Raw genomic sequence first — 9,656 nt, 5'->3', positions numbered from 1 at the left:
TATCATGTGTGACCTTGAATGTCGGGACCTGTTGGGTGGGATGGAACACTTGGGCGTCTGGGACCTGATGGAGGGGTGGCTGGGCATTTGAGAAGGGCTCCGTGTCGTTGGCCTGGCACCACATGGCATGCAAGTGTGATATGCCAGCGGGATCATGCCAGAAGTCAGGCCAAATCTAGGGGTTGGCTCAAGGATTCAGGGGTCAGTGAGGTTACATTGCCAGAACTGAAATGCCAGCCCTCATCTGTCTCCAGAAGCCCCCAGGGACAGGGCACCCCTTCCCTTGTCTGTGTCCCCCTTCCCAGGAAGATGCCGGGTTTGGCCTGGTAGGTGCTCCCAAGAGGAAAATGCCCATATCTCAGAAGGAAGACTGAGGGCCTAGCGGCTCAGGGTGTGGAAAATTTGCTGGAAGAGCAATCGCTCCCAAGCTGGAGGTGGGGAGAGGAGGAATCGAAGGGCTTTGGAACTTGTATTCAAAAGAATTTGGAGCTAAGGTAAAGGGCTTTTGGGTTCAAGGCACAGCAAAGGTAAGAAATTAATTAGCAGGCAGCTAATTAGTATTCATTTGCATAGGCCACACCTCCTGGAAAGGGGTGCTTGGGTGGGAACTGGCCAGCCAGATTATTGGCCAGCTAGCTACTCCCTTCCTGGTTAAACGCTGAAACCCAAGACTGGGATGGGAAAGATTTTCACCCCCAGCCTGGTGGTGGTGATTCCCAGCCCACATCCGTGCTGGTGTGTGCGGTGATTGCCTTTTCCAAGGGAGGGCAAGGCGGGCAGACTTCAGGCCCATCAGGGGCCTGGACTCAACCCAGGCCTCCTGACGCACAACTCCTCAGGGATCATGGGCTGGTGACCTTCGGACCGTGCAATCTCTCTGGATGACAGCCAGCTTGGAAGAAAGCAGGGAAACTGAGGAGGGCAAGGTCCTGAGGAGGGTCAGAGGAACCGACCTTATCCCCTTTTGTCTGTCGCCAAAAGTGCAAGAGTGACTTCTTCAAGCCAACCCCCCCCAATCCCACTAGTTTGCCCGCGGTAGGGGGGGGCGCAAAGGGAGACAAGGTCACCTGTTTATGGGTGGGGAATGAGCTTGCGCTGTTGGAGGGGTCTGGGGCCGGTTCCCAGGCCGCCGGGAGCCAGGTCTGGCCGTTCCCACGGGTGCCCCCTCGGCAGATGGGCCCAGGCCTCTTTGTCCGCGGTCCGCAGCCGCCGCAAGGTCAAATGTCACCGCGGGGCCGCGGGCAGGGGTCAAGGAGGCGGGGCCGGACCTCGGCCCACCCCTAGGAGGGCCCCAGGGGTTTCAGGGGCTCCCGCGCTACGGGGAGGGGGCGGGGCGGCAGCCGAGGGATCGGACCAACCGGAGATTCTAGGATCTGCAGCGGATTTGTCCCTAGTCTCCAAACCGGCCCCAGACTGCCACTTCTGAGCCTCACCTACCTCGGACTCGTGTTCCTCAAGCCCCAGGTCCCTGCCCCCTGCCCTCTCCAGTCCCCCTTCTGATTCCCTTCCCGGGACTTTCCCTTCGGAGACGTACCCCCAGCCCCCCAAGCAAGAATCCTGGAAAGCCCAGACCACGGACCTAGGACCCCTGTCCTCACCCCGAATAACCAGCCAGCACCTCCACATTCCCAGGGAGCCCCAGAAACAAATGGTCCTCTCTAACCATCCAGACCCTCTCCTCCTGCAGGGCTTACAAGGGCAGAGAAGTCCACTTTAGTAGGTCTCATGGAAAGTCCTTGCTCTTGTCTAACTCCAGTCCTTGCTTTCCTGTGCTTGCTAAAACCTCTTCCAACTCGCACCCAGCCAGACTCTCCCTGGGAGGTCCAGAGGCCCAGGGCTGGGTGTGTGGTGCCTGGCTTTTACAGAACCTTGGTATCCTCTTAAATGTTGCATGATCTCCAAGATCTCCCCAGCCCCCCACCCAAGGTATCCCCTCAGATGTAATCTGGAGAAGGGGCTACATTTTCCCATGGTCCCTTCCGGCCAGGGGAGGACAGGGGAGGGGGCAGAGGGCAGTTTTCCTGCCCGCAGCCATCAGAGGCCCAGCCACGTGCCCTGGTGTCCAGCTCGGGGCCCAGGGCCCAGGGCCCAGGGCCCAGGGCCGGGCAGGAGATAAGGCCTGCAACTGGACCTGCGGGACTCCAAGGTGAAAGGTCACCGTAGGAAGGGCTTTTCCAGCTGGTTAAAAGTTAACAGGCCCAGAGCTAGAGGCTCAGGCCTCCCCAACCCGGGAGGAGGGGGGGCTGCCTGGGCCAGAGTTTGGGGGGGGCGACAAACAAAGGGTGCTTAATAAATGNTGCCCTGCCAGGGGTGGGGGGTGGGAAGAGGAAGCCAGGGACGGGTGGGGGGAGTCTGTAAGCCAGCGGCAACTGAGAGGCTCCAGGGAGCCTGGAAGAGACATCTGCAGTCCAGCCGGTGGCCCAGCCAAGCCCTTTATGTGAAGCACAGAAAAGGAAATTAAAAAGGAAAAGGGGCAGGCGGCAGTAGGGATGGTGGGCATTCCTGCTGCCTCCCACCTAGCTGGGCGGGTGGGTGCCCTGCCCCCAGAGGCCTAAGATTCTGGAGAGGGGGCCCCTGACCTCGTGCCCCCGTCGGCCGCAGACCACAACACCCCCCCTCGGCCCTGGAGATTCCCAGCACCAGGTGTTAGCCCAAGCTGAGCAAGGGTGGGGTGGAGGTCGGATGCGGCGACTTTCTGGAAGAGGAAACAAACACAATCCATCAAGCAACTGTGCAAAGAAATGCCCCAGGGTGTGTGTGTGTGTGTGTGTGTGTGTGTGTGTGTGTACTGCGCAGGGGCGTGCCCCCCGGGTGCAACTGGCCCCCATTATTGCTTCTGCGCGGAATGGAGGGGTAGGGTTCCGAGGGGCGCCTCGAGGGCGGTTGAGCGGCGCATCGTCCAAGGCCGGAGGTGGAGGGGAGGGCTTGGAGAGACATCTTGGCGAGGCTGCGGAAGGGCAGAGGGCAGCGGCGGCCCAGGCTCCCGCCGCGGCCCGGCANGCCCCCCCCGGCCCCAGGCCCGGCCCCGCGCACGCGTGGGAAAGTTGGCCTGGAACCGGCCCGACCAGTTCTGCCTGGGCGCGCGGACCGGCCGCAGGAAGTTGCTGCAAAACTTTTTTGGGGGGTGCAGCCGGTGCCCCCCGCGCGCCGGGCCCGGATGCGTGCCGGGTAGGGTCCCCCCGGGCCGAGAGGGGTGCCCGGAGGGAGGAGCACGGAGGGGGCGCCCCGGCCCCGCTGCCCTGGGGCTATGGCCATGGTGACCGGCGGCTGGGGCGGCCCCGGCAGCGGCGGCGGCGACACCAACGGCGTGGACAAGGCTGGCGGCTACCCGCGCGCGGCCGAGGAAGACTCGGCCTCACCTCCCGGCGCCGCCAGCGACGCTGAGCCGGGCGACGAAGAGCGGCCAGGGCTGCAGGTGGACTGCGTGGTGTGCGGGGACAAGTCGAGCGGCAAGCACTACGGCGTCTTCACCTGCGAGGGCTGCAAGAGCTTCTTCAAGCGGAGCATCCGCCGCAACCTCAGCTACACCTGCCGGTGAGCCCCCTATCAGCGCACCGCCGCTGTGCACTCGGCCCCGGCTTGAGCCGGGCCTCTGACCTGCTCGGTCACCTTGGGCCTGGCGCTGACCTTCCCTGGGCCTCCATCCCCCTCTGAGATAGGGGCACACACAGCCCCCTCTCCCCACCTCCATTCCATCCCATTCCTGGGATTGTGTATACAGTCGGCGTTGTATCGATGCACGTCCCCTCGTCAGGTGGTCCCTTGCGGCTTCCGCCTCAGTTCCTTGCTCCTTCTCTCTCCCACCCCCTCTCCGGAGAGGAGTGATCTCCGCGCGGGGAGGGGTTGGGGCTGCTGTCAGGGGTGGGGCCCTAACCCCAGGGCATCCCTTCTCTTGGGGATCTCGGCGTGCAGGGGACCCCTCGGGAATCGAACGTGGAACTTGTACTGTGGAGCTCGCAGCGTCCAGGGGCCATTGTCTGCGGCCGCGCGGATCGATACGGCGCGCCCTTGGGGTCAAATATCACTTCCAAAGTCGCCCTGGCCACCGAGGCGGCGGCGGCGGCGGCGCTGCGGGAGCGAGGCCGGGGTGGCACAGGGCGGCCTCTTTCGCTTGAGGAGCCCTGCTGTGGGGAGAGCTGGGATTGTCCATCCGGGGGGAACTTCCCCCCGCCTGGGCTCACCCTGGGCCTTGGGTCACCGGAAACCGCCGCTGCAGGGCCGGCAGGGCGGCTGGATTTGACCACACCTCGGCTGCTCCAACCCTCCCCCCACCGGGAGTGGGTGCAGACCCGGGGCTCCTGGAAAATCCCTGAAACTTCAGTGCTCTCTTGACAGGGTGGGGATGAATGTTTCCAAGAAGGAGCCCCGGGCTGGCCTGGGTTGGAGTCCCCACTGACAGGGTGTGGCCTTGCTAGTGTCGGGGTGGTGCTGAGGTTGGGTGTCCAGCCGGGGGGGCCCCCTTCCTAGTGCTCTTCCATGAGTGCCCCCTTTGCTCCATTGACAGGCTCCTACTCTGCCTCCCAACACGAACACGTTTAGGCTCTGCAGAGGTAGTATAGAGAGTCCCATTTTCCAGATGTGCAAAACTGAGGCCCACAGAGGTCCTGGCGCTGCCCTGGTGGGGGGCGGGGTGCACTGGCAGGGGAGAGACCCTGCCCCATTTGGGGCTTAGCAAGGGGAACTGGGGTTGGGAAGAGGGGAGGGGCTGAGTCCTGGTCAGGGTGCCCCCAGGGGGAGGGCAGCTGATGGAGGGCTTGCTGGTGAGGTCGAAGGGTGGGGCCCCAGGCACCAGAGGCTGGAGTTTGGCCCCAGGTCTGCGGTCAGGGCCTTGTCTGGGGTAGCTGTGTGTGTGTGTGTGTGTGTGTGTGTGTGTGTGTGTGTGTGTGAGAGAGAGAGAGAGAGAGAGAGAGAGAAAGAGAGAGAGAGAGCTGGCTTACTCCCTCCTCCAGTGCTAACTGGGCCACCAGACTTTGGCCTCATTCTTGCTGCTGGAATAACTGCCTGATCTCTGGCCAGGTCTTTGGGGAGGGCAAGGGAGGAGCTTAGGTGGTTTTGGGGTCCCAGGGGCAGCAGGGAGCACCGAGAGTGAGGGGAAGGAGTTGTTGGGGGCTGGCTGGTTCTTCAGAAGCTCTGCGCTGTGTGACCTGGTGAAGTCCCCGCCCCTCTCTGAGCCTCAGGTTGATTCACCAGAGCCCCCTCAGGGCCTAGCCTGGGTGGTTTGACGCCAGTCCCCCATAGCGACCCCAGCCCCAATCCCAGTTCTCTCCCAGTCCGGAGGAGACACAGTGAGACACCGATGCTTCCTGCCTGCGAAGTCTGGGCTGGACCAGATGGAGGGGATGGGGTCTGAAGTCCCAAGAGGGAGCGAGGGGGCTCTGCCTGAGGTTCAGGGAGGGCTGCCTGGAGGAGGCCCATGGGAGGTGAGCCTTGAAGCGGGAGGGGAGAGCGTGCTCTCTTTAGGTGGGATAACAGGTGGAACTTACTGCTTCCCCCATCGGGAGGGACAGGAGGTCTGTCCCAACTTCACAGCTGGGGAAGTTGAGGCAGGAGGTTCAGGACCTCCCCTGAGGTCAGGGGCCCTGCGCTGGGCCCCTGCCTGCCTGCCTGCCTGCCCTATAGGCCTAGCTCTTTCCACCCCGCTGCCCAGGACCCTCCCACTGCCTGCCTGCTGGGCTTTGTTCTGGTTCTGCCTGAGCTCCCGCCAGCCTACAAGGGCCTCTTCCTCGGGCTCGGGCCAGGCAGGGGACAGAGGCCCTGGCTGCGAAGCTGGTGCTTTGGGACCTGGGCACTTGGAGACCCCCAGGGCCTCAGCTGTCCTGAACCTGCCATTGAGATGCCCCAGCTTGGGCTTGGGTCCTGATGCCCTCCCCGAGAGTGCCCCCCCCGCCGGGTTCCCCCAAACACAGTGCATCCCATAGAGAGTGGGCATCAGGCCTCCCATTTCCAGATGAGGAAACTGAGGTTTGGCGGAGAAGTCGCCGCCCCGTGGCTGGGGCTGAGTGACTGCAGCTGAGATGTGTTTGATTTCTTAACTTGGTCGAACGTGCGTTTTACTCTGTGACTGTCGCCGGTTAGCCTCTTGGCGCCCAGCTGGGAGCCTAGGGGTGTCTGTCCCAGCCCTGGGCTTTCGAGAGGCCTGAGCCCAGGGTAGAGAGACACAGGGAGCACAGGGGCCGTGGCCGAGGGGAGGACGTGCTGGAGAAATTTGAAAAACCAGGGGGTGAACCTTCCTGCTTGGGACCGACCTGGATGGGGAGCTCGCGGTCCTGAAGGGCGGGGCCCCCCTTCCCTTTCCTGGAAAAGACACTTATCCCTGAGGGCCACTCAGAAGAAGCTTCTTAGGTTCAGTTAGGAGTTGGAAGGGCTTCCCAGAGGAGGGCACATGGGTGCAGAGTCTTAAAGGGAAAAGAGGACTTCATTCATTCATTCATTCATTCATTCATTGATGGTGGTCTTGTGCAGGGTGATGCCGGCCCCTCGTCTCTTAGTTAACTCACAAAGCCGGCTCCCTGACCGTGTACCTTTGCTGCTCTCACATTGCCTTGGGGGGACCCCCCCTTAGGCCAGCAGTGACCGAGTAATATGACACTGGGCTTTTCATATTTTTACACCTCCAACCTTTTGTGCTCCTTGCGCTCTCTGCCTGCAGTTGCCTCTCTGTTCCGGGGAACTAACTTCTATTCACCCTTCAAAACCCAGTTCTAACATACCCTCCCTCGTGGGCAAATCTACTTTGCCACAGACTCCATTCGTCACCTCCCCCACAACTGTCCTTTGCCTCTTTGCAGGCCTGGCCCCTGGGCCCGTTTGGAGAAACCTGCCCAGCCCAGGGTAGGGGAGCCCCGATATTTCTTGGGCATCCCCTTCAAAGGTGGCTGATAGGGTGGCTCGGGGAGCAGGACGTGGGTGTTATGGTGGCCCTCCTGCACGCCTGTAGGTCCAACCGTGACTGCCAGATTGACCAGCATCACCGGAACCAGTGCCAGTACTGTCGCCTGAAGAAGTGCTTCCGGGTGGGCATGAGGAAGGAGGGTGAGTACCCGCTGGTGCGGGGCCAGCAGAGGGTGACCCAGCATCCCGCCCCCCGCCTCCCTCTCCCTGGGGGTCTGGGAGCCATGGAGGGTGGGGTCTGGCGCCCGCTAACCTTGTTACCACCGATCCCAGGATCCTATGGGCGCGCAGTCTGGCCCTGGGCTGGAGGAATCCAATTATCCACGGTCACCTGGCAGCCGCGGTGGAGCCGGGGAGGCGCGGAGCACCCTGATCCAGGCCCCCGTTAGGACTGTTCTGCTCCCCAGCCCCTCTTCTCCAGGTCTCTGGGCCTCGCAGCCCCGTTCCTTGGCCCCGCCCCCTCAGTGGCCCCTGTGTCCCCTAGCCTGGCCAGCGCATTCTGAATAAGGATTTTTTTTTGGGGGGGGGGTTGCTTTCCTCCGTCTTCCACTCCTTGCTTTGTGTTTGCCCAAGGCAGGAACTTGCCGATTAAGGCAAAGGGCAGCTTACCCTTCCGCCTGACCCTGGGCACTGGGAGCCCAGAGGGAGGCCCAGCCCCTTGTTTCTGCCCTGGGGACTTGCGTGGACACGTGCCCGGCAGCTGGGTCTAGACCTGGCTCAAGCACTTTTAGAATTCAGCTGGAACCCAGAGACTTCCACATGGAGCCTGGGGGGCGGGGGCGGGGGGCTGGGAGCTAAATCTGGCTCATTGGACCAGAACCCCAACTTCCTGCCTCTGCCTGGCCTCTCGTGGGCCACGTTGCCAATTCTTCCCTGCATCTCGAATCGCTCCTGCTCTGAAGTTGGTTTCTTCTCTGCTGGCCTCTGTGAGAGAATGGCTACTCAGACTTTCTCTTAGAACTGATTACTGTCTTTGGTCCTTTCAAATTTGGAGATGATTTGCACCACTCCCTCAACCTGGATTTTGCCTCCACTGGTATCTTTGACCTAAACTCCTGATATACTTCAGATGTCCAAAGTCTCAGGAGTGGGAAATAATCATAATCACAGCTCATGCCCCAAGAACAGTCCTACCTCAGGGCCTTTGCGCAGGGTGTGCCTGCGGCCTGGAGCACTCTCACCCCGGATACCTGTGTGGCTTCCTTACTTAAACTTTTAAGATTTGCTCAAGGAACACCTGCTCCGAGAAGCCCTCCTGATTACTCTTCACCAGCCCCCTTTATTTTGCCCTGGCTGCCTTGCTCCGTAGTTTACTTGCGCCCCCGCCAGCATATCCACTCTTTGAGGGCAGGGACTTTTGTCTGTCTTGTTTTCTGACCTATTCCCAGGGCCTAGACCAGGACCTCGAACACAGAAGGCGCTTAAGAAACGTTTTTTTTGGCTTGAACTACTACCCATTTAGCCCTTAGTACATGCCTGGTGCTGTTCTAATCAAGTTTGAGTAGATTCTCATTAATTTAGTGACCAGTGTCATCACTGTTACTACCGTCTGCCTCTTACAGATGGGGAAACAGCACAGAGAGCAGAGGAGTGAGGCCATTTGCTAGGGTCAGAGAGCAGTAGAGTTGGGTTGAGACNCAGGGACTTTTGTCTGTCTTGTTTTCTGACCTATTCCCAGGGCCTAGACCAGGACCTCGAACACAGAAGGCGCTTAAGAAACGTTTTTTGGCTTGAACTACTACCCATTTAGCCCTTAGTACATGCCTAGTGCTGTTCTAATCAAGTTTGAGTAGATTCTCATTAATTTAGTGACCAGTGTCATCACTGTTACTACCGTCTGCCTCTTACAGATGGGGAAACAGCACAGAGAGCAGAGGAGTGAGGCCATTTGCTAGGGTCAGAGAGCAGTAGAGTTGGGTTGAGACTTGAACCCATGCAGTTCGGGCTGCGTGAAGAGGCGAAGGGGGAAGGAATAGATTCCCCCCTTCCCCCCGGGGTCCAGGGTGTTGAGCTGGGATTCACTCACGGGCCTTACCCAGCTACACCCTTAGGATATTTGATCCTGAGACACAGAAATCATGCGGAGCCTCCAGCCTACGCCCTGCTTCCGGCTCCGCCCTGCTGGCCCCTTGGCTCCCACCCACATCCTATTCCCCATTCACTCCATGGCCGGGTGGCACAGGGCATGCCAGCTCATTAAAGATCATGACTTTGTTTCTGTCTGGCCCTCAGCCCAGTCTGCCACTGCATATCCCCCCCTCCTGGCACAGGTCAGGTGAGCATGTGGCTACCCCTCCTTCCTCTTTGTGCCTCAGTTTCCTTCATCCCATCTACCTGAGTCCCAGGATCACTGGCCGAAGCCAGCAGTGGGTGCTCCCCTCTTAACGGGCAAGATTACTGATGGCAGCTAATGTTTATTGAGCACCTACTATATAGGGTAGGAGTTCACTCCTGGGGTCACTGCAGACCTAGGCCTGCCCTAGGGGGCCATGACCTGGGGGTGGGGTGAGCTAGAGAAAACATCCCATCTACATAGGAGGGGATTACTTGTTTAAGGATAGGCTGGCCACGAGCCCGGAGTGGTGTGAAGGTGTCCCCTCTCTGGCCCCATTATCAGTTCTGGGACCCCCATGATTGACCGATGGGGACAGGGGGCATGGGTCCGGCCTCCATGGCTGCTGAGTGGAGCTCACACGGTCCAGAGGCAGGGGGCCAGGCATGAATTAGTTTTTACCTGGTGGTCCCAGTGCCCCCCCCCCCCCCCC

The 9,656-nt window shown here is 60.6% G+C and overlaps 1 protein-coding gene across 1 annotated transcript in view; it reads left to right on the top strand.

Annotated features, from left to right (window-relative positions):
• The first annotated feature begins 3,002 nt into the window (after positions 1-3,002).
• NR2F6 (nuclear receptor subfamily 2 group F member 6) overlaps positions 3,003-9,656 on the top strand; it is a 9,061-nt gene continuing 2,407 nt past the window's right edge. Inside the window, exons 1-3 of the mRNA XM_077776997.1 lie at positions 3,003-3,534; positions 6,938-7,032; positions 7,165-7,275. Coding sequence (XP_077633123.1) covers positions 3,248-3,534; positions 6,938-7,032; positions 7,165-7,275 — 493 coding nt within the window. The 5' untranslated portion in view covers positions 3,003-3,247. The remainder of the gene's footprint in view (positions 3,535-6,937; positions 7,033-7,164; positions 7,276-9,656) is intronic.

This window comes from Crocuta crocuta, unplaced genomic scaffold (genome assembly GCF_008692635.1).
Source record: "Crocuta crocuta isolate KB4526 unplaced genomic scaffold, BGI_CrCroc_1.0 scaffold77, whole genome shotgun sequence".
NCBI classification, from domain to species: domain Eukaryota; kingdom Metazoa; phylum Chordata; class Mammalia; order Carnivora; family Hyaenidae; genus Crocuta; species Crocuta crocuta.
This window is presented reverse-complemented; position numbering and strand designations above follow the sequence as displayed.